General features: G+C 46.6%; 1 protein-coding gene across 3 annotated transcripts in view; it reads right to left on the bottom strand.

Annotated features, from left to right (window-relative positions):
* Positions 1–21,651, bottom strand: part of CECR2 (CECR2 histone acetyl-lysine reader) — a 92,785-nt gene that overhangs the window by 8,963 nt on the left and 62,171 nt on the right. The window contains exons 1-9 of one of the 3 annotated variants that reach the window (XM_071551266.1): positions 14,298–14,366; positions 14,022–14,205; positions 13,144–13,283; positions 12,552–12,656; positions 11,893–11,942; positions 9,502–9,671; positions 8,678–8,755; positions 3,752–3,908; positions 261–390 (exon numbers count right to left, since the gene is read on the bottom strand). In XM_071551266.1, the coding sequence (XP_071407367.1) occupies positions 261–390; positions 3,752–3,908; positions 8,678–8,755; positions 9,502–9,671; positions 11,893–11,942; positions 12,552–12,656; positions 13,144–13,199 (746 nt within the window). In that variant the 5' untranslated portion in view covers positions 13,200–13,283; positions 14,022–14,205; positions 14,298–14,366. Of the gene's footprint in view, positions 1–260; positions 391–3,751; positions 3,909–8,677; positions 8,756–9,501; positions 9,672–11,892; positions 11,943–12,551; positions 12,657–13,143; positions 13,284–14,021; positions 14,206–14,297; positions 14,367–21,651 lie in introns of those variants that run through there. The other 2 variants (XM_071551264.1, XM_071551265.1) reach the window with 2 other exon arrangements.

Below are 21,651 nucleotides of genomic sequence, written 5' to 3'. Positions count from 1 at the left end.
CAGACTGAGGACATATATAAGACTTGTTCCTGTACTTCATCTTCCCTTCCACCCAGGCACAGTGTCATAATGCTGACAAATAGGCCTCATCACAAACACTCCTCTCATGTGCACCAAATCCAGATGTTTCCCAGCTTACTCCTCGCTATTCTCGAACCTCACTTCTCTCTCCTCACTCCTGTGAACAATCACACTCCTCTCCTCACCATACTCACTACTTCAGAGCACTTGTGTGCTGCAATGCCCAGTTGTATACTCACATATCCTTGGTCCTTCGCTCCTCCCTGGAAGGGGAACTGGGATCCAGGTGGGACAGCTCAGGGGGGAGCTCCTTCCCCTGTGCCAACAGCCAGGCCCGCTCTTCTCGAAGTTTTCTCCTCCTGGCCCGTTCTGCAGTGGGAAGAGGTGAGAAAACATTCACCACTCCTTGTCAACATCTAGCAGGGAAAAAGAAGGCAAGTCCTGCAGCTCTCAAGAACTCCAGTGAGATGGTCTTGTTCTTTCAGAAAAAGCAGCAACAGCACAGGAGCAGGTGAGGTGAGAATACAGTGCACCATAAACACGCCTCTTCATCCTCCCCTGGTTTACCATCACTGATTTTGAAGCATTGCTGTGACACAGATGCTCCCCATAGCAGCTTCCAGAAATGGTGTGGTACAAAGAAGGAGTTCAACCAGTCCTAGGCATAGATCTATGGAAAGAGCTGGCTTGTTGCTACCTTCAGTTCAGTGTCTCACCTCAGGCTGGTAAACTCAAGGCGGCTGGTTTTGCACTGAAGGGATAAAGAGCAGTGCCAAGGGAAGGGTGAGGTTCCACCAGCTGAATGGCAGTGAGTAACTGGGAACATTAATATCCTGCATGACCATGGCTAGCTTTGGGAAGGCTGCTCAGGTAGGTCTTCATAGCCAGCAGCCAGAGCAAGAAAGCTGCCACACAGGAGGGCCACTGGGACAGCTTTCATTTAAAGAGGTGAGAGACAGGAAGAAGCAATGCTAGTAATATAACCTGTGGTTTGCAACCAGACAGCTGGCTAACAGATTGCTTCATAATAGAAAGTTTATGGGCTCTTATGAACCTCATTTCCTTTTTCTTATAGGAAATCTGAATTCATTTGACTTGCAAAACACCTGCGGTTGGACCAACCTTCTGTAAGAGCAGAATTCTGTGAAAGTGGTGTTCAGGGAGAGATGTCATAGGAGAAGGACCCCAGAAAACAAGCCACATCAGGGAACACCCAGAGAGAAAGAAAGATCAGGGAGACTTGGCTAACACCCTCTATCAGAGGCTCTGTCTTCGGAAAATGCCAGAGACTCAAGAATTACCAGCTCTGGTGGAAAACCATTAATTTAATGTCTTACTCTGTCAGTCAAAAGCAAACTTGGCATGGGGGCTGAGGGCACAAAAAAAGTAGGAATAGCTACAAGGTGGTTATTTACAGGGACACCCACAGCCAGATATGTCAAAGACTGGTAAAAGAAAGCCTGAATTTCCTGTTAGAAGACTCTGGGTAGCAGATAATCTCTGCTACCTTCAATTGGTTGGACTTCTCATGTTATGATAGGTGCTGTTAGATTCTGTAGGACACATTAGATTCAAGTCCTATACTCCCAACTTCATTATTCTTTTCTAAAATTAGCATCACTTCCTGATGCCTAAGCAAGAAAGCTGAGGAAAACATGGAGTGATGATCTGGGCAGCAAAAGGAAAATCTCATGGCAACAGCAGCCAAGAGGTAAGGTGATACAGGTTTGAAGATTTTAGAAATCCACCAAAGCATGTCAAAGATCTGACTGTAAACTTGCAGGAATCAAGGAACACTACCCTGGTACCAGACTGGATCTTGGTCAGGGTTAATGGCAGGAACCTCTGCCACAGTTAGTGATTAACACAGCATGTTATGTATCACAGGCAGAGCTCATTCTCACACTGTTGGCCTGGGTCAAGCCCTACCCAGCAGCTTTCAAAATCTAAACAATGCCCTAAAAAGTACCTCAACCAGCTAGATAGTCATAGATGTGAGAAATTATGTCAAAGCAGCATCTGGAAAGAGAACTGGTAATCTCTAACCTGTTGTTACGGTAGAAATCTAGAAAGCTGCCTTAACTCATAAATTCAGGAGAGTACAGATGGGCCCAGCAGGAAACTTGCTACCTGGGGTGTGCATTGGAGTGGGGGGAAGTCAAATCTCAGCCTGGAATCAGGAATGTGATCTAAAAAACATACAGTCCCAAACTGAGAAGAGGGTGAAGTGCTGATAAAGTTCATCATGGAGTAGATATTTCACTTTCTATTTCACGTCCCACCTCTACAGAAGACCTAGGACTAGCAACGAGTTTAATCTAAACTGAAAAAACCTGCACAAATGAAAATAAAAGCACTTCTGCCAAGAAAAGCTACAAATGTATGCTGAATTGGCTTAAAACATTTTACTGCCCAATCCCATGCCAGTTCCTTTGAACGCCTGTGATGCTTTTGAATCAGATGATGTAGTGACTGCATTTACCCAGGAAGTGGCTTGTACCAAAACAAAACCATTTTACAGCAACATTTATCTTCACAGCTCTTCTGGAATCTCAAGATTAATTTTGTCTATACAGGCGAAGAATTAAAGCACAGAGAATATGCACTTTGCCAGGGCAAAACAGATATCTATGGCAGATATGGAAGCTGGATGAACCTCAGTTTAAAGCACTGGATTAGCTAGTACTGGCAACCAGGAACCCATGAAGGCCAAGGAAGTATTGGATTTTCTAAAGGTTAGAAAGGTAAGCAGGTAAAAGAAACTATTCTTAGATAACATCTGGCCTGCTACCAAACATCTGGTAGCAGACTGTTTCATCTTGGAAAGTTTACAAGGTTTGCATGAACCTAATCTTTTCTTTCTTGTCTGAGTCTTTATCCCCTTGAGGATTCAGGGTACTGATACTGCCACAATTTACCAGCACAGTTTTCTGAAGATGTTCAGCCTTTCCCTAGAACTACAACAGCCCAGCCAGTCACTGTGGCCAAAGCAGCAGCTAAAGGAATCCTCATGAGGGAGGCTGACAGAGAGAAGGTGGTCAGAAATGAGCCTGCTGTGACACCCATGCCTACATGGCACAGCTGAATCCCTGCTGTCTGAGTCTTGATCTGATCTATTAAACACAACACATCTGTTTCTTGCAGAACTGTGTAACTCAGCATTTAATTCATAACTACAAAAAATTAGACCAACACGTGAAGTTGCAACCTCTGGTGCTCTGGTAGCTTGGCCCCTTCCCCTTTAGTTCTCCAATTGATAAGGCCAGAACAAAATACAACTCTTGCTACTCCTATGTCGCCTTCCCCTTCTCCTCAAAGGGAATTCTCCTTTCATCATGCATTGGGCCAAAAGAACCAAATGCTATTCAGCAAAAGCAAATTCAGCTAATCCTGCACACAGAGAAACCCATGAGGAGGCAAGTGGGGAGATAAAAGAGAACTGAGAAACAACACAAATAGCAGGAAAAAAAGCATTGCTTAGGCAAGGGAGAAAAAAAGCATGATTTGAGGAAGACAACACAGTCAAAGGGTGGACCAGAGAACAGCCACCCACACCAAGGGAGATAGACAAAAGAAGACATAGTCAGACCAATTTATCAGAGATAAGTGCAAGAAAAGATATTCCCATTAGCAGCTCTGGCAGGGGAGGGATGCAAATGGCAAATCTTCATTCAAGATCAATCTTGGCTTTGAAAGCTTCCACTCCTGCTTCACACTGGCTGCACATTACCTTCCACTGCTTTGACTTTCTCCTCCATCTCCCTCTTCCTCTCCTCCTTCAGCAGCTGTTCCTGCTCCCTCTTCTGCACTGCTATAAGGATTTGACGTTCCTCCTCTTCCTCTCTGCGCCTCTGCTTCTCCATGGAACTCAGCACATTTGGGTTTACCTGTGACAGAACAATGCACCAAAAACTGTAGTGCATTGGCTTGCTCAAGTTCTGAGCAAGGCAGTACTACTCTCAGCAAATATTAAAGCAAACCTACAATGAATGGCTGGGAGGAAAAAAGGGAAAAAAGGATTTGTATGCATGAATTCCTAGATGAAAAGAAACACATAAAGGGAAGTTATTTGTCAAGCAATGAAATCCTACTGATAACGAGGTCAATGGAAGGAGAAGCGATGGGTTAGACAAGCTGCCATTCTGTCAGGGACACACAGTGTGTATTTCCCTTCCCTTCTGGGCAAAGGATTCAGGCTGTTGACAACCCTACAGAACACCTCTACCTCTTCCAGCTAGCAGAGCTCCAAGTGGGAAATGTGAGCAGAAAGAACTACTTTGCCAAACCTGGCTCTGCTGTAAAACAGAGTACTTTAATAGGAAAAGAGACCGGTACAGCCTTGCACTGAGGTATCATTTGGAATGTTTTCCTTTCCTGTTCAAAATTTCTGTGTGCTAATCTCCCCCAAACTAGCTCTTGTTTGTTTATTTGGACAGTTTTCCTGCTGGGTTCCAAGTCCAGTTTTCTCACTCCAGGATGCCTGGCTCTTTATTGCCCCACTTCCTCAGCTCCCCACTGCCAGCAGGCTGCAGGGCTGTGTTTGATCCCACTTAAGAATGCAGGCTCCCAGACCAAAGAGTGCCTGCTCCTGTTTCTCCAATGAAGTGCAAGGTATGTATATGGAAGTGTGGCATTACCTTTATTAGCTTAATTTAGTAATAAGACAAACGAATCAGTCATCCTCCAGCCAATCCCACCCTTTGACTTCTGCAAGACCAAGATATGTGTGTCTTGAGAAGGGAATATCAACCAGAAAAGAACAATGTACATACAGTTTGCTCCAACTTGATTTTCAGGGAATAACCAGCAACCAGCACTTAGGCAGAAGGCATTTCCTGAGGATTAGCAATCAGCTGGGGTCCACTGGCTGCTGTTCAGACCATCAACTTCTCCAAGTCCATTACTAATCCCCAGGAAAAAAAATAAATTCTGGCCTCATGATTACTATTTTGTCCTTGTTTCATTGCCTTGGAGTGGAACCTGGGGGTGTCTTGATAAACACATAAAAATGTTGTCTGGTTTCACTGTACATTCTTTCCCCTACACAGCCCTGTGCTGCCCTACAAACTCCCACTCCAGCTCTCTGTGGATGAGCATCATGAATTATCTCCCTGCCAGCAGGAACAATATTTTAAGAGAATTATGCTTCAGCTACCAACAGTCACAGAGAAGTGTCTAAGAGAGGGTGATGGGACTCTTGGCAAAAATGAGGACCATATCCAGCATTTAGGGACAGACTGGGCAGCAAAAACACCTGATCTTTTTCAGTGAATCTTTTTAGGTGAAACCTACAGCATCACCTCACCACAAGGGAACTCTGCCTATCTTCTTTTCCTTTTTAGATTTTTAGATCTTTGCCAAATATTAGTACTTCAGTTCTACCCTTTTCCTAGAAAAATCATTCTGTGAGCCCACATGCCTTAGATTAGCTAGCTTCTCCTCACATTCAGCCTAAAGTTCATTTTTCAACCTCTCATTCTGTCCAATTATTCCTATGCTCTTCTGGGTAAACATACATTTTCTTCTTCAGCCACATCCCATTCTTATGGACCTCCTCACACAGTTACACAAAACTCTCACATTTCTGAAGTTAAATATTTCCTTACAAAAGCAATCCTTTCAGGTCCAGTTGTCTCTCAGGCCTTTCCTCGCTGGTCAATATCCAATCACCAGAGTGCTTAGGACTGAAAGTGCTATGCCAAGTACAAGAGGTCAAGAATCTACAGAATTGGGTTCTACATTTTCACTTCTGATCCTTTTCATATCCCTTTCTCAAACGCTCTACTATTCTACTTTTTACTCATGAGCTGCACACAATATCCTTTCTGGTCTAAACCTGCCTGTTATCAAACAGTTTGCCCCTAACTTTCTTGATCAATCTTTAAACAGCAGTAGGAACCAAAAAAGTCAGGTTCTGCAGCATTTAGAAGAGAAAGAGGTGAGCAGAAACCAGAAATCACAAGTTGGTACTCCAAGAGATTTTACTGAGGATGTGACCATCAGCCTTTAGACTCTCCAACCAGTAGATCTAAGCCAGCCTGGCACAACACACTAATTTCTCTGACTGTTGGTACACAGGTGAGACAATCCCTTTTCCTGGATTCATACAACTTCCATGATTTAGGTCCTATGGAAACACAAACACGACATCCAAGCTACAGTCCTCACACCAGGACCTTCCCAAGGCTGCAGGGTGCATTCAGCACCCTACACTGTAATGGCATGACACAAGAATCCACAGCATGTTCCAGGACAACCCACCACAAATACGGCACAGACAAAGCAAGGAAACAATTTTAAGCAAAGGAGTGGGTCTCATCCTAGCAGATCTAGAAGAGAAGGAAAGGGAAAAGCAGAAACCACAGACGCAGTGTAGTGAGCCCCAAGGGCTGCAGCAGACACCCACAATGGCACTTGCTCCCTGCAGCACTTGCAGGGCTGCAGGATTGCTGGCACAGGCTCTCAGAGACACTTCAGACACACAAACAACCTGATTTACAGAGGGACCCTCTGCCTGGTGTCCCAATTAAGTCCATTGGGAATGAGTGCTCAACTCAGGGTTAACAAAACGCCCAAACACAAATGAGTAAAACTCCTGCTAGATGGGGTGGAAGCCAATGCTTATTGGAATGATAGAAACAAGAATCAAATGCAAGTTAAACTTCCTTCCTGACCACAGAGGTGGCAAAAGGACGTTCCTCCAGCTTCCTCCCCGCCTGGAGGATAAAAGCCACCATGACCACGGCATCACCGCTTCCTTCCCTCCGGCAGAGAGCACTCCAGGACACAACATCGCTGCCTTCCCCTGGCCCTGGGACCTGAAAGGGCCAAGCTGCTGCCTCTTGCTTTGCTCTCCAGGCTGTTGGTATCAGACTTCAGAGGCAGAAGGCCAGAGGCGCGGGTGCCCTAAACACCCTGGCCCCTCATCCGCCAAACCACCAAACCTTTCCCACTCAGGTTTCCGAAGCACGATCCTAATGAGGGTGCTGCTCAGTCGGCTCTTAATGAGGAGCTAATCTGAACCACCTGTTGAGAAATCCCCTTGCAGGATCAGGAGTCCATGGAGCAGTTACATCATGGAGGAGTGCACGCAGCGGCAGCCAGGAGGAAGGGGTCACCTGCACTCCGCTGAGGTTCTCTCCCCAGGCTTGCCTGCTGCCCACCCTTGCTTGACAAAGAAGACGTCAGATGTGCTGGCACCTTCTTTGGCTCTTCAGTGGCAGGGACGATGCCACGTCCTGCTGGGGAGCACTGTGAGCATCACCACACTCACACTGGCTGGCTCCCCGGTGCCGGGAGGGCCCCTGCCCGCTGGAAACGTTTCACTGGCCCACAGGCAGCAATTAACAGCCCTCTGCTGTGGCAGACCTGGAGCACCTGCGGTACTGATTAGCATCATTCAGGCCCCATGTGTTTCCCACTCCCCTCCTCCTCTGGGATTTCTACTGCCTGTGAACAAACACGTGTCCCTGTGCTTCCTGCACGGTGGGCTTTGCAGAGAGCAATCCTGGCCCCAAACTGACCATCACTGGGGTCTTGTTTTCCTCTCGGCAGGCTTTTATCTGCAGCATGATGAGAGGTTCTTCCTTCCTTTTTTTTATCTGTCCTAAGTAATTATATTTATTGCGGGGAACTGTACTTTCTCCTTTGTTTTGAGGGAACCCCAGACTCTGGCTAACATGAAATATTCCCTGCAGCTTAGGGTTTGACAAGGCACCAGGTACCTGTGTTTTCATTACATCTAGCGAGAGATTATGCCGCAACCTGATCGAATCCAGACAATTTTTTCCTCAAAAGCTAATGCTGTGTTGTCTGACTGACTGCTTTGGGTAGCAGTTGCCAGTTCAAAGACTCCTCATCTCCACAGCACCATGTCCCTGGCTGTGCCAGCATGACTGTTAGGGGCTGTGTGGTGAACTGGATCAGAAAACTGATCTAGGTTAAAAACAACCCCGACTAAAGAAAAAGGTTATATTTAACTCCAGTCATTTTCCCAGGTCTGGTTCACTGCACAGACCCGCAAGCAGCAGCAGCAGTGCTGTTACACGGATGGGGTGGAGAAGAGATGAGGGTGAAGAGGCATGGAAAGAGCCATTTCAGCCAACAAAGCTTCCATTTGATAAGCATTTCTTTAAGCAGCATAAATTGTGACTTCCATTTCCAGCTGAACCTCTCCTAGCTCAGCTCCCCACTCTGCATCACTCATTCTTCTCTCCCTCAGCACTATCTACACCCTCATGTGTTTGCAGCCTCACGTTTTCCCCTTGGCTGAATTTCTGTCATTTCCCTTTGTAAGCCGGTTCTTCTAGCCCTCTCATCCTTCTTCAACTTTTCTTTGAACTGCCTCGAATGTGCCAGCACTCTCATTGAAGTGGAATTCCCCAGACTGAGCGCAGATTTCCATATGCAGCTGCACTGGAGTCTGCAGTGAGCCCGGTTACCTCTGCGATCCAGAGGGCAGCACCTCCCTGCTTGCCATAGAAACCCCGAGTGTCAGCCTGCCTTTGACGGGCATTACCACCCATCTCTCTTTCAGCACAAGCACTTTCAAGGGACTCCTTCCCACTGAATAGCGATGCTGCAGTTTATTTTTTTCCCCCAGGAGGCATCTGCTCTTGCCTCCCTCAGTCGTCCTCCCCCTCACACCCCCCCTCACCTCCTGCTTGATTGGTTTGATGGGCTGATGGTCAGACATCCACCTGGGAGAAAACTCTGTCCGCTGCAGACGCTTCTCCTGAAACAGGGTTGAGAATTGAGGGAAGGAAAAAAAGAGTGGAGGAAATTAGGGCACATCGGTGACACTGGCAGGAGAAACTCTGGGGGCTAGAAGTGACCATGAAATCCCTATTAGTTTTACAAGGGTAGCAAACAAGCAAACTGAACTCAATCCAAGAACATCACGCTGAATGCAGAGCCCATTTTACAAAGCCATCTAGCTGAAGGATCCCTTTCCAAACCTGTCCCACCTGAAAACATTCAGTTGATGGACAATACCCTTCGGAGTTTCAGGGCTCTGACATAACCAGCTCAAGCAGACTTAGCTAGGACAGCTCAGCAGCCAGTGCCCTTCAGCAGAGTCAGCTGAGAAAAGGCAGTAAAAGTGGAATCACAGGCAGTTTGCATAGAAAAGCCAAGCTGTAAATCAAAGCAGTTCAAAAGCACAGAGAATTCCCTGCTGTCAGAAAAGGGACACAGAACATGGCTGAAGACAGTAACCCCTTCAGCCATCCTACCAACGATGCCATGCAATCACCAACCAGATCCTCAAGTACCAACTGTAGCCCTGCTACTGCATGGGGGAGAGCCTTTCTCCCACACACAAGCTGAACAATCCTCACATTCATGACACTTGCAGGCTGGAGGTGGAGGGAAGCAGAACAGGGTGACAGGCTGCTTGGGTTTAGCTCTCCTTCACTCTGCAAATGTCCATGTTCTTGGAAGCGGTCAAAGAGAGGTAAACAGGATGTCATGTCTCCTCACCTTCTGTGCAATCATGTTGCAGATCTCCGGCAGGAAGTCTTCACTCAAGAGTTTGTAGAGCTGCCGCTCTCTAAGGGAAGTCCTCTCTCTGAAGCTCTCAGTGACCTGCCTCCACTCCTCTTCCGTCTGGCACAGCAGCCACCATGTTCCACGGCCAGGCCCTTGGGACCCTTCAAAAACATGAAAGGATGTGATCTCCCCAGCAGTTATGACAAACAGCTCTTCTCTCCTCAGGGCTCAGGAAGAGCAAAGGACACTGCTAATGGCCACTGTTATGGCAAACATACTCTTTGCTATAAACCCAAAGCTCTCCTGATCCACCAGAAGCACTGCTATCTCCCTTAGTGACACTGAAAGCGATGCCAAGACACAGAGGAAGCACAGAGATGAAGAAATAATGGTGGCACATGGCAACACATGGGTAGTACAACATCCCTGTAGGAAGCCTACATTCCAGTTATGATGGACCAGACAAAAGGATTTAATTTTATTCTTGTAATAGAGGCTGTAAGCCAGAGCAGGGCATAGGGAAATACAAATGTCTGATTTAGTCTGGCAGCAGAATAAAACCATCAAAAATACTGTAATTTGAAATAAGCCTTTTTATTTTTTTAATGCACTGCAAACCTTTTCTGCAGTGAAAAAATCCTCCTGTTCTCCTCAAATGAAACACTTTGTTTGTTTGCAGGCACTTGAAACAACAGAAGAGGAAGCGAAGGACAAGGTTCATCGGGCTGCCAGATGAGGGGGAAGTTCCAAAAGTTCACATCCCATCCCTGCTTGATACAGAGTAGGACTGAAGCAGATCACCCACTGCTCTGAGCACATCCCAACCACCAAGACACTCTGAGCTGTTCCACCTTGTGTGAAACTTTTGAATATTAATTCTGACCGAAGGGTTCTCTTGCACAGTGGCTGAACACCCACCTGGAGAGGGGGAATGTGGTTCCTGCTCAGCAAATGTTTACACAGAGCAGGGAAGCCTCATGAGTTGCAACTTGTATGCTTTTGCCCCAGGATGCTCTCAAAGAAAAAAGGTTGTGGCCCATATTTTTTTTCACATGAGAGAAGAGAGAGATCTTGAATCAAACACCTTCAGGCTGGGGGGTTCTCAGCTCCCTCTAGACTTTTCTAGAGCTAACCACTGGCTCCTGGAAAGAAAGCAATTGTCACCACTGCCACTGGCAGATGTCATGCACCTTCTCATCACATTTTCAAGCAAACTAACAATGGAAAATATAAAGTAGTAAAAAAACAGAGTCCCTTTCTCTCTGGACCTGACCCTGGGGTCTTTATGGATCTGAGCTGCAAGTGCCTCTGGCACGCAGGCTGTCAGGTTGGCCTAGGGAGACTGGAAAGCTGTAGCCTGCCCCTGGCCACCTGCCCTTTGTCAGGAGCCTGTGGGCCATGGCAGGCACATGGCTCTGGGTCACAGACCAGTCTGGAGTTTAGCCCACACTCAGCTTCAGCTCAAGTGAATGCAGTGGGGACTAGTAACCAAGATGGCAAAGGAGCAGCCATCTGCCCACCTGCAGTGGGGAGCTTACCTGCACACTGCCCTCACAGCCTGTACCCTTGCTTCCTATTCCCTTGCCAGCTGCCTAGGGACAACTCATTTCAATAGCAAACAAGACTAAGGCACTGCTTTGTGCCACCAGAAGATTACTCTGCAGCTGAAGTGACACAATTTGCTGGAAGACAATGATCTGATAAAACCCCCAGTGCCTCATGCGCATAGCCCCAGCTCTGGAGCAGCCGCCAGGAAATCTGAAGACAAAGGGCAAAGAGAAGGAGGCATGGGAAAGACAATGCCACCCTTGCCTTTTATTGTGAAGGAGCAGGCAGGCTGAGTCCCTGGGTTTTGTGGAAGCCAGTGGATACACATGTATGACAAATGAGTCCCAGCTCCCTTGAACTCACTTTCACATCATGTTGCCAACTCATTTTTTTCTGCTTGCCTCGTTAACCCTTAGGTGGGTACACTCACAACGTCATTTACCATGCTCAGCCACACAGTGGCCACCAGAAAGGAGAAGTGAGGAGGATCAAAAAGGTTCTTCCTTCTCTGTCTTGGCATCACTGACCCCACTCTTTTCCCAGCACAAAAAACCACACAGACTACCAACAGGGGCATGTATCACCTCATCACTGGAAGAGTGAGAATCATTTACAAGCCATTTTTGAAGGTGAGCCCTCCCAAACTCCTCCATGGTAAGATAAAAGGCAGCCTGTAATGCAACCCCCTCCTTCCAAACTTGGTTCCAACCACCCGCAGAAAAATTGTCCCTTTCCTGAGAAAGGCTCCATCATTACAGGATCTGTCTGGGCTTTGGTAATTTCCGAGCCATGTTAGCTGATGGTATCAACCCTCATGCCACAAAATCTCTTTACCATTTCTTATCTGAGTCTCATGGATTAGCAGGTTCTCTTCTGCCTTCTCCCTACCGAAAAAGAAAGAGAAGTAGTGATACAATAAATGCATTACTTGACATCACTGAAATGCAGCCACTTCTGAGCAGACTGGAGGACACAACAATTATTCAACACAGAGCAAAACCATGAAAAAAACATTGTGCAGAACACACTTTTGATATATATTTTCACATCTGTATTTATCATAGTTTCATCAAGTTTTGAAAAGTGAAAGGTGCAGGCTCAAGTTTGGCAAGTACAGTATTTCCGTTCTTGTGGTTAAGTATTCCAAAATCTACACTGACTCAAGTGGCCAGGATTTTTGGCTTCAAGTGCTACACAGTGGAAGTGTTCTTTATCAGGAGCAAAACCTCCAGCACAGCACAGTGGAACTGCATTTGAAGTGAGATGGTTGGAAGAGTGATGCCCACTGTTTCACCACTCTTCCAGTTCAGTTAGAATTTGCTTTGGAGAGTGATCAAAGCATCCACCACGTCTGAGCTTGCTTTGCTTCAGAGATGCAATGAAATTATGGCTGTATGGTACAAACATAGGTATAGGGGGAACCCCAGAACTACATTATACTTCCCTCTGGGAACAAGTATTTTAAGTCTGTTGCAGGAAGAAGCCTTCCATACCTCAGCAAATTTTCCTCCAGTAGTTTTTTCCGCTTTGGAGGTCGCCCTCGTCTCTTGCCTGTTTTCCCAGGAACATTTGGGGTGTTTGTCTGCCCCCCACATTCCCTGAAAAATGGCAAAACCACCATGAAATATCTGCTGAGCAAGGGAACTGAGGCTGGCAGGATGGGAGAAGGGCACAGAAATCAGAACAGCTGCTAGGAACCCAACCAAAGGAGGGATTAAATCAGAGCAGCAACAGGACGGGGAGGGGAGAGGAGGGATTCCCACTGGCTGGGAGCCTGATCTGGGAGCCGCCGGCACGGCACAGTACGGAGCGGGGCAGACAGGGAGGAATGCAGTGGGGCAGGCAGCATCGCCCCCACAGCAGGCTCTCCCGGTGCCACAAAGGCTGCAGGCTGGCTCCCACACAATGCACGGCACGGGGCAGCTCCGCTGTCTGCTTGGCAACTCCAGTCTCGCCCCACGCTGCCCTGGCCTCTCCCAGGCTCCCCCTGCCCGACACAACAGCAGTCAGGCGGAGCCCCTCCAGCCGCACTGGCTGCGGTGCTCTCCTCGCCCCCTGCATCCGGACATGTGTGTGGGGTGTTACCTGTCTGGAGCCAGCTCTCCGTTGGTTTTCCCCTGCACAGGGTCCTCCTTGTACATCCGCGTGCCATAGAAGTACCAGTACAGGGCACCGCTGCTGTCCTCGCCCAGTGGCTCCACACGGAGGCTGTCGGCGTCCAAGCCCTGCGCCCACAGGGAGCCCCATGCCAGACGGTGACAAGTTGAAAAGCAGCCACATTGTCACACAAAATATGATGATACCCCTCTGCATACATCTCCCTCCCTCCCTCCCACCATGCCACAGCAGCAGTACAGCTGCTCCTCCAGGCCGAACTGGGAAAATGTTACTCCAGGGGGAAGGTGACTGTTCGCTCTCTGTCCAGGAAGGGATTTAGATTGGCATCTCTAATTTGAATGGCCTCTCTCACTTTAACATTTCATCTCTGGTGCTCCTGACAGGGAAGGTCTAATTAGTGCTGGCGACAGTCACGAAGAGCCCTGAGAAGCTCCTTCCCCACCTCCCTGTCTCCACCCTCCCCCCAGCTCCCCCAGTACACTTCAGCCCCATCCTTTCATCTCACACCACCCCTCAGCAAGGCAGTCTCAGCTCTCACAGCCCTGCCATTGCCATTGGAGCATCTCCAAATTCACTCTTCACAGGGAAAGTAGCCAATGAAGCCAATTCACTTAGAGATGCCCATGTTAAGCATACATCTGCACAGGACAAGGGCTCAAGTCTTGGGCACTTGCCTTGGGTCCTCTGCAAGGCAGAGGAGATGAAGAACTGCCAACCCACTGTATCGCTACCAGTTACCTGGCTTACACTGAACAGCATCAACCCTTCTTTTCCCAGGAAAACTCACAGATCTAGCTCAGCTCCTACTGCCACACTGTTGCACCCATCCCTGCTGCCCAAAGCACCTTGAGGAGGTCGAAGACATCATCTGCATCGAGGCGGTAGTCGCAGAGGCGGTGCAGGATCTCCACCCGGGTGCGTAGCGGCAGCTCCTGGAAGGTGGACTCCCGCAAGGGGTTGGGTTTCCCCTCCTCCAGCTCCCAGCGGTAGTTGATGATGTCCTCCAGGTAGCTGTGAAACGTCTGGGATCTAACCAAGGAAAAGAAGTCCCACAGTTTGCCGTGCCAGCAACATCTCGTGCCCCAAGCAACTCCAAGAAACACAAAAATCAGAGACAGCACCTGAAGGAAAACTGTGCCTCAGGACAGCTATGGTTGGGTGCAGCTCTGTAACTCACATTCCCAAAACACAGCAATCTCATTGCAACACCACGGGATTTCGCATTATACAGACAGCTTACAGGTCTCTGCATTACTGTTATTTCTTCCTAAGCTGAAAGAACAAGTCATACATTATGGCAATTCAGCCTCATCCCCTTCATATCCCAGTGGGAAGTGCCTGTGCCAGCATCAACATCCACCCTTTACTAAAATAGGATGCAACAAAACTTACTGGTCTGATCCCCTTCCACCTCTCCCCACTTGAAGCATAAACCCTCCTCTTCAGCTTTTCATTTGTAATGCCCAACATGAGTTTTCCTCCCCAACAGGGCTCAGCCCAGAGTGCTCTCCCCTTTGTAGTCTCCCAGAGGATCAAGCTGAACATTAAAGCTCTTCATAAACATTGCTGCTAAACTGACCTTTCTCATTTTCTAGCTGGGTCACATGGAGTCCCACTTTCATTCCCAGCAGTTCATCATACAACCCAAGGAAGCAGATACTTCTTATCTTCATCTGTAATTGAGGGTAAATGTCCCCATCTGACATGCATAAAACTGTTGATGGAGCTTCAGGCTGATAGAACTCCTGTCTATATTTTAATGAGACTTAAGCCTTAATTCTGAATGCTGAAAATTTCAGGGGAGGGGGAATGAAAAATGGCTAGTGTGGCCATGTATCCCTAAATATAAAACTTTCTGAAGATTTGTCCATATCACTGAGTCCTGAGACTTGCCAGGCTCATTCAGCCTGCTTGAGTTGTGCACCCTGAGCACAGCAAAGGGGGACCCCCCCACAGCCCAGCCATTCTTGCACACACGGGAAGTCCATATGCCAGCAAGAACACCACTGGGTACACATTCCCACCAGCTCTCAAAAAGGCAGCTCAACTTGATAGGTTTTTGGCACAAGTAGATTACTCTATATGATTAATGGAACTGTGCCAGCACTACAGAATTGCATTTCCCTGAGAAATTGCTAACTTCTACAAAAGCTATTATTTTTTAACAAAGAGATAGAGGAGCGTGATCCAGCTGAAGAAAGATGGTTAAAAATCAACAAGAAGTTAGCTATTAGACAGAGGTTTTCATACATTTGGTAAAGGACTGGACTTCTTTGCAAGGACTGTAACTGGACAGTGATTGCAAGAATGAAGGAACAGATGCCTCAAGCCACATCCACCTGGCAGCACTCCCCTTCCTCCTTGACTTGAGAGAAGTTGGTGCTACCACCCTGCAGATCACTCCTCACGAGCTGCTTCCTTCTGACGTCAAATGCAAGCTGACCTCCCAGAGATATCTCCTCTCACCAGATGACTGTCATCAGCTCTCTGGTTGTATTTAACAACTGACTGAATGCACCTGGATCTAGTGCCTTCTGCAGCCTGGAGTTTGCTCTTTTCTGCGTGACACAAGCAAAGTGTCAGTATTTTCAAGTATCATTTTTTCACTCTCGCTAATACCAGCAGTCACATGAATGCAACTTGAAACAGTCCCCTACACTGACAAATTTCAGTCAAAAAGAGGACTGGCATCTGACATTTTATGAAATATGTGGTGCCTCAAGTAGTAATTTTAGGGTAAAAGCTACAGCAAATACAATTTTTAAAGTGAAATATTCAAGGCAGAGTACACCTTCCTGAAGTAGCTGTGAATCCCCACAGAGTCTTCCTCATATTGTTCAAAACCCAACTTCCAGCAAGGACTGTAACTTGGCAAAGTGCAATAATAGATTCCCTTTGAGCGCTATTTGATCACACATCTTAAATGTTAGATATTTACCAAAGCCATTACATTAAAACAAAAACACACTAACTAACTTAACAAACAAAAACCCAAAACAAAACAAAAAAGAAAGACAGCTTTGACCAGCTTCCAGTGGCAAGAACACTTTTTCCTGAAGCAGGAAAGCAACACCTGTATTTGGATGCTTACTCAGCTGCAGAAGGGAAATGACTGTGAGCTCTCAGAGAGCATCTGAGTTTCATTCCCCCAACTTCAGTTCTTCCACTCTGTCAGAGCTCAAGGCAGAATATTATTTCATCAAGCCTGATACAGAGGTCCTGGCTATTTCCAATATAATTGAGTGAAAAAAGTTTCCTAAAGATCTTGAATAACTAGGGGGTGACAAGGGTCGGTCAGAAAGAAGCCTATTTTTTTCTGGCTACATTTTTTTCCTACCTACAAAAATGGGGAAGGGCATGGATCAGACAGATACTTTTACCTCTTGCATGAGTTCACTCATCTTGCTCCATCATTTTGGCTGCTTTCAAAGAAAACTGATCCAGGAAGCCCCTCAATTCCAGAAGATCATCTGAAATCTCTGCCTATGTAGCTCTCTTTCCCCCCGGGGACTGGCTGTGTTGACTTAACCAAATTGGTTTGAGTTTGACTTTCACATAAGTGGCTAACACTAGAAATTTCCGCCATCCACCCAGTGTTCAGTGCATTACAAGCTCTGCTCTTAAAGAGTACTTTTGAGTTCCTACCCCCATCAATTTTCAAAGACAGCTACTGTGCATTTGTCGCTTTGAATAAGGATAGAAATGAGAACCAGAGATGGGAAACAGATGTCTCAAGGCATTCCCAATCACTCTCAATCTCGTCCAATTTATATTTTCTCTCTTAATGGGAACCGACCTCTTTTCTCCAGACAAATGTAGAGTGCTCGTCTTCAGCCTGTCTGCCACACCTTCAGTTAGTTTCACTTAGCCTGTCTCTATTATATTTCCCTTTGAAAAAGTTTCTGAAACTCCCTTTGGTTTGAAGAAGAAAATCTGCAGAGAGCACAGCAGTCCATGAGATCCCTGCCCTCGGGGTTCTTCCCATGCAAAGCAGAAATGCCCAGGACTAACTGTTTAGAATTACCTGTAAAATTCAAAACCAAGACTCAGAAACAGAGTCCAGGAATGGAATGACCTGCATACAGTCTGTTGAATACCCTTTTTTCAAGGTCACTAAAAGGACAGTGATATGGCTCACAGGTCCAAGTCCTACAGAGTCTTTGCTCCAACCGAAAACCTCCAAAAACCCTTTTGTAGGTGGGAAGAAGGCAGGAAGGAGATAACTGAGACATGTATCTCTTCTCCAGAGGTTCTCTGCATCACTGAGACTTGTAAAAACACTCAACCAATGGAGGCAATGTTAGGTCAAAAATGTCCTTTCTCTACAAATTTGAGAATTCCCAAGGAGGCTGAACTGCTACATGCACACATTCTGTCTTGAGGCACAAATTCAAAGGAAAATCAACTCTCTTCTGAAAGTAAACTGGGAATCCTAGAAACAATTTACAAAAAGGTGTGAAACCACAGGCCACAGCTGTCACCACGTGTCAACCCCTTCCTCATGTACAGCATAACCATCTTCCATACAGCTCATTAACCAAGGAAAAGAATTACAGAAATCAACTGCAAGTGAGCAGAAGAGGTACCTCAGAGTACTCTGCAATTGTAAAACTTCATCCTTCCAACCCCTTTCTTCCATCACAACTTCACTAGCACTATTAATATTTCAGAAAACTTACAAAATTTCCTTCACTTGTCCAAACATCTCTCATTTTGCAGTTGCCCCCTGATGTGCAAAGCACTTTAGATAGCTGCAGTGGGGCAGTGGTGGAATAGTACATGCATGTCTATGTGAGACATCCCACACAGATGCATGTGATTTTTCACAAGCCCAGTGCAATTCTCAGTCTCATCCCTGGCTGAGCTCTGAAACCAACGGGTCATTTTCAGAGGTGCCTATCTTTTTTTTGCAAAGATTAGAAAGGAGGTCCAAGCTGAACTGCAACTGTAGTTGAAAGTTTCAACTGTATGTTGCAGACCTCTGCATATAAAAAAGTAAATCTGGGGCACAGGGAAGGACCCGACCTAGCACATCCATGTCACAAGAGAGGAACAGAGTCAGACAATCCACAAGAGCATCAGCAAGGCTGCAGCTCAAGTTGCCTGTGATCTTTAGAAGCAGCTGCAAAGAACGCAGGGCATAAAGAAGATGGAGCAAGTTGAAAGAGGGGCTGCTCTCCAACATGGGTATCAGCGTCCAGAACAGCCAGAGAAATGATACACCCTGACAGCTCAGTGCTGCAGCCCGGCCATCTGCTGCCCGGCTGCCTCCCAAAGAGGGAGACTTCTCTGTGCTCCAGGAGAGGGGAGCCGAGGTCTCCTCCCCCCTCCTGGCGATCCCAGTGGCTTCCCCTGCTCCAGCAAAGGCTCCCTCCCCACCGCCTGGGCTGCTGCGTGGGGTCATGCTCTGCTGTCACAAAAAGCAGCTTGGCCAGTGCACTCGTCGCCGCACTGGGCTTCCCAGAGAGGGTCCTCTGGAGACCTCTGGAAGAGAGGGTGAAAACTGCACACAGTTGCCAGGATATATGGAAAAATTTGGTTGGAGCGCCTGGTGTGCTTGCTTGGGAGGGAACAGCTGCACCTGGAGACCTCAGCCCTACAGGCACCCTGTGGGGCAAACTCAATGTGAAATTCCTTCTGAGAAAACTCAGCACTCTTGGGGCTGGAATTATGTGTGTACACACACACGCTTATTTTTTTTATCCCCATGACCAAAGGAAGCAGAGCCACTTGTGCTTTTAGTTTTAAAGACTCCAAAGTAAATCAAGTCTTGGCTGGAAAACTGTAAACAAAATCAAGCCAAACAAACAAAAGCAAAACCAAACACTGATTCAGTAAGAGAGTCCCCGTGTCAGTCTGCACTTTCCGCAGGCAGGATGCCATGGCCTGCCTGTGGAATTACTGCCATAGCACACTGAACCCACCCACACCCATCCTTAAAAAAACATCCTAAAAAAAGTCCCCCACCAAAATCTCAATCCTTTGGGAGTAAATATTGAATTAAAAGAAACTTTAGGATACGGAGTTGGAAATACTGGAGACAAAAATCTCCCAGTGATTCTCAGCTACTGCTGGCACACACAAATAAGCCTTCTGAAAGTTCAGATGCCAAATAATTGCCTGGACCCACTAGCTAGAATATCTATCATGTTTGACAGTGTTTTAGGTCTCTTGTTTCATTTCATTTACAAAACGCAACAGAAGAGTAAATACTGGAACACTCTTGAGCTAAAACTGCTGGGAAAATGGCAAGCCTGACCTGCACTGAATCCCAGACAGTATATTGTTCTTCAGATTAAAACCAAGAACCCCGACAAAACCAGGGGATGAAGCAGAGCAGGAACAACAGACCTCTTCCACCTCCTACCCATGAGTTGTGTGTGGGAGGAACATGGAAAACAAGATTGGGAGAGCTCAACTTTTCCCTCAAAGACCATTTAAACAGGAATATAATTACTCTTGCAGTTCCTATTAGACAGTTAGCCAGAAAGAAAAATAATAGAGGTGATCCTTCTGTCTGGTAAATGCTTTTAAAAGCTGAAAAAGACTCGGATGTCAGCTTTGCTTTCAGAAGGTTCTCAGTACTAACTGAAAAATGACTTCTTGGGCATCTAATTCACAGCACACAAGAGAACTGCCTTTGCCTCTGTGATCTCTCTAGTTAAAAGAAAGAACAACCTCAAAAATCAAGGTCTTATCAGAACAGACGTTTTATCATGGAATTAATTTTATGGACTGAAGATATTTCACCTTATGGGCTGGCACCTTTTAAGTTCTGAATTGGCAAAAAGGCATCAGCTTGGTGTTGGGAGTCACTCAGGTGTTAATGAGAGAATTAACTGACAGATGGCATTCAATATATTTCTCGTCTCTCCAACGAAGACAGCTTCTTTGCTACAGCAGAGATCAGGAAAGCTTAATTCTTAACAAGCATACAATGCCTTGGCACAAAGGCAAGCCCTCTGGAAGGTAATGGGAAGGATTCAGGGTTTGCTGGGATGACCTCAGTCAAACATCATTAACAGGGTCAGGAGAAGCAAAGCCTATTTCAGAAGTAAAAAAATAATGTAAGGGCCCTCATGATCAATCTATCGTGGCTTGTCAGAAAGAGAAAGCTTAGGCTGACCTTAGAAGCAATATGAGTTACTACTACCAGCCTGACCTTGAGCTCTCATGTAACAATGGAGACTTTTTTTTTTACTGTATTAATGAGCTTTCTTATCTGAGGTGGGGGAGGAAGCTTTATGGACCAGCTGGTACTTCACCTTCAAATAATTTACCCCACTGAGAAACTAAGTCAAGTATGATGCAGGGGGAAAAGATGCTACCCAATCCTTCTGGGGGGGAAAGGGTTAGGTAGGTAACCTTCCAAGCTCTCTGTGTGCAGCTTGCTCAGAAGGTATGCAAGCCAGCAGAAAGCACGTATTTTTCAGACCATGGGCCAACCTGTCGAGACAGAGGAAAGAAACACCTGGACACACCCCACTTTTCAGTGCCTTTTTTTGTATCATGCCTGGAGAAAACCTGCTGGCCTACTAGTGGCTGTGAACAAAAGGAGGACACCTGACGTTAACAGACCCTGAATAAGGCCACAAAGTGGGGGGGGGGAAAAAATTCAAATTACACTGATCAAAGCTCCAGAGTGAAGATTCTCCTCCCAGAGCTGTAAAGACAGCAGAGGTTGCTGGAGAACAATACCATCACAAGGCCTGCCTTTTGGCCTCCACTGCCAGCCTGGACTAGTTTTTTGACAGTGCCAAAACTTCAGTAACTCAGTGGCTTACCTGTGTGGCTGCCAGGAGCACTGGCAGTGAAGGAGAAGAGAAAGATACCTGAAGAGTTGAGCAGGTCAGCTAAACTGAGCTCTACACACAAGGACATTTGCTGTCACCATTGCTGAACATGGGGAGACAATTCTTTCTACATTAGAACCATAGTTTTGTTTCGAAACATAAGGACCAAAAAATAGCTGGTTATCAACTGTTAAATAGCAGCAGCATTTCCCTAAAACAGTCTGGTCCAACTCCTGGATTTGACAGTCTGAAATATGAGCAATCAGAGGTTTCCATATTCACAAAAGATATACCCAAAGTATTCCATAAAAGTAAAGCACATCAGAGTAATTTCAGCACCCTAGCAATTCCTGTTCTCTGCCCCTCACTTGTCCATCCCATAACTTGCTTCCAGAACTCAAATGTGGCACTGAGTCAAGACCACCCCCAGGAACATGCTGAAGAGATGTTTAGAGAAGACATCAGGGTTCTGGACATTTCCAACATGATAACACAAAGTTAGGACAGGAGGTTCCCATCTTGCTAAGGAAATCTAATTTACATGGTTGGATGCCATGGAATCCACTGCCTTCCCAGCTGAACTCCTAAAGTGTTTGAGTTTAGGAGAGAGAAAAAAACCGGCAGCTATGAACACTCGTACTTGCTTGTCTTCCTCCATCTTTCCTTGAGCGATCTCCCATAC

This window comes from Pithys albifrons, chromosome 3 (genome assembly GCF_047495875.1).
Source record: "Pithys albifrons albifrons isolate INPA30051 chromosome 3, PitAlb_v1, whole genome shotgun sequence".
Classification (NCBI taxonomy): Eukaryota; Metazoa; Chordata; class Aves; order Passeriformes; family Thamnophilidae; genus Pithys; species Pithys albifrons.
This window is presented reverse-complemented; position numbering and strand designations above follow the sequence as displayed.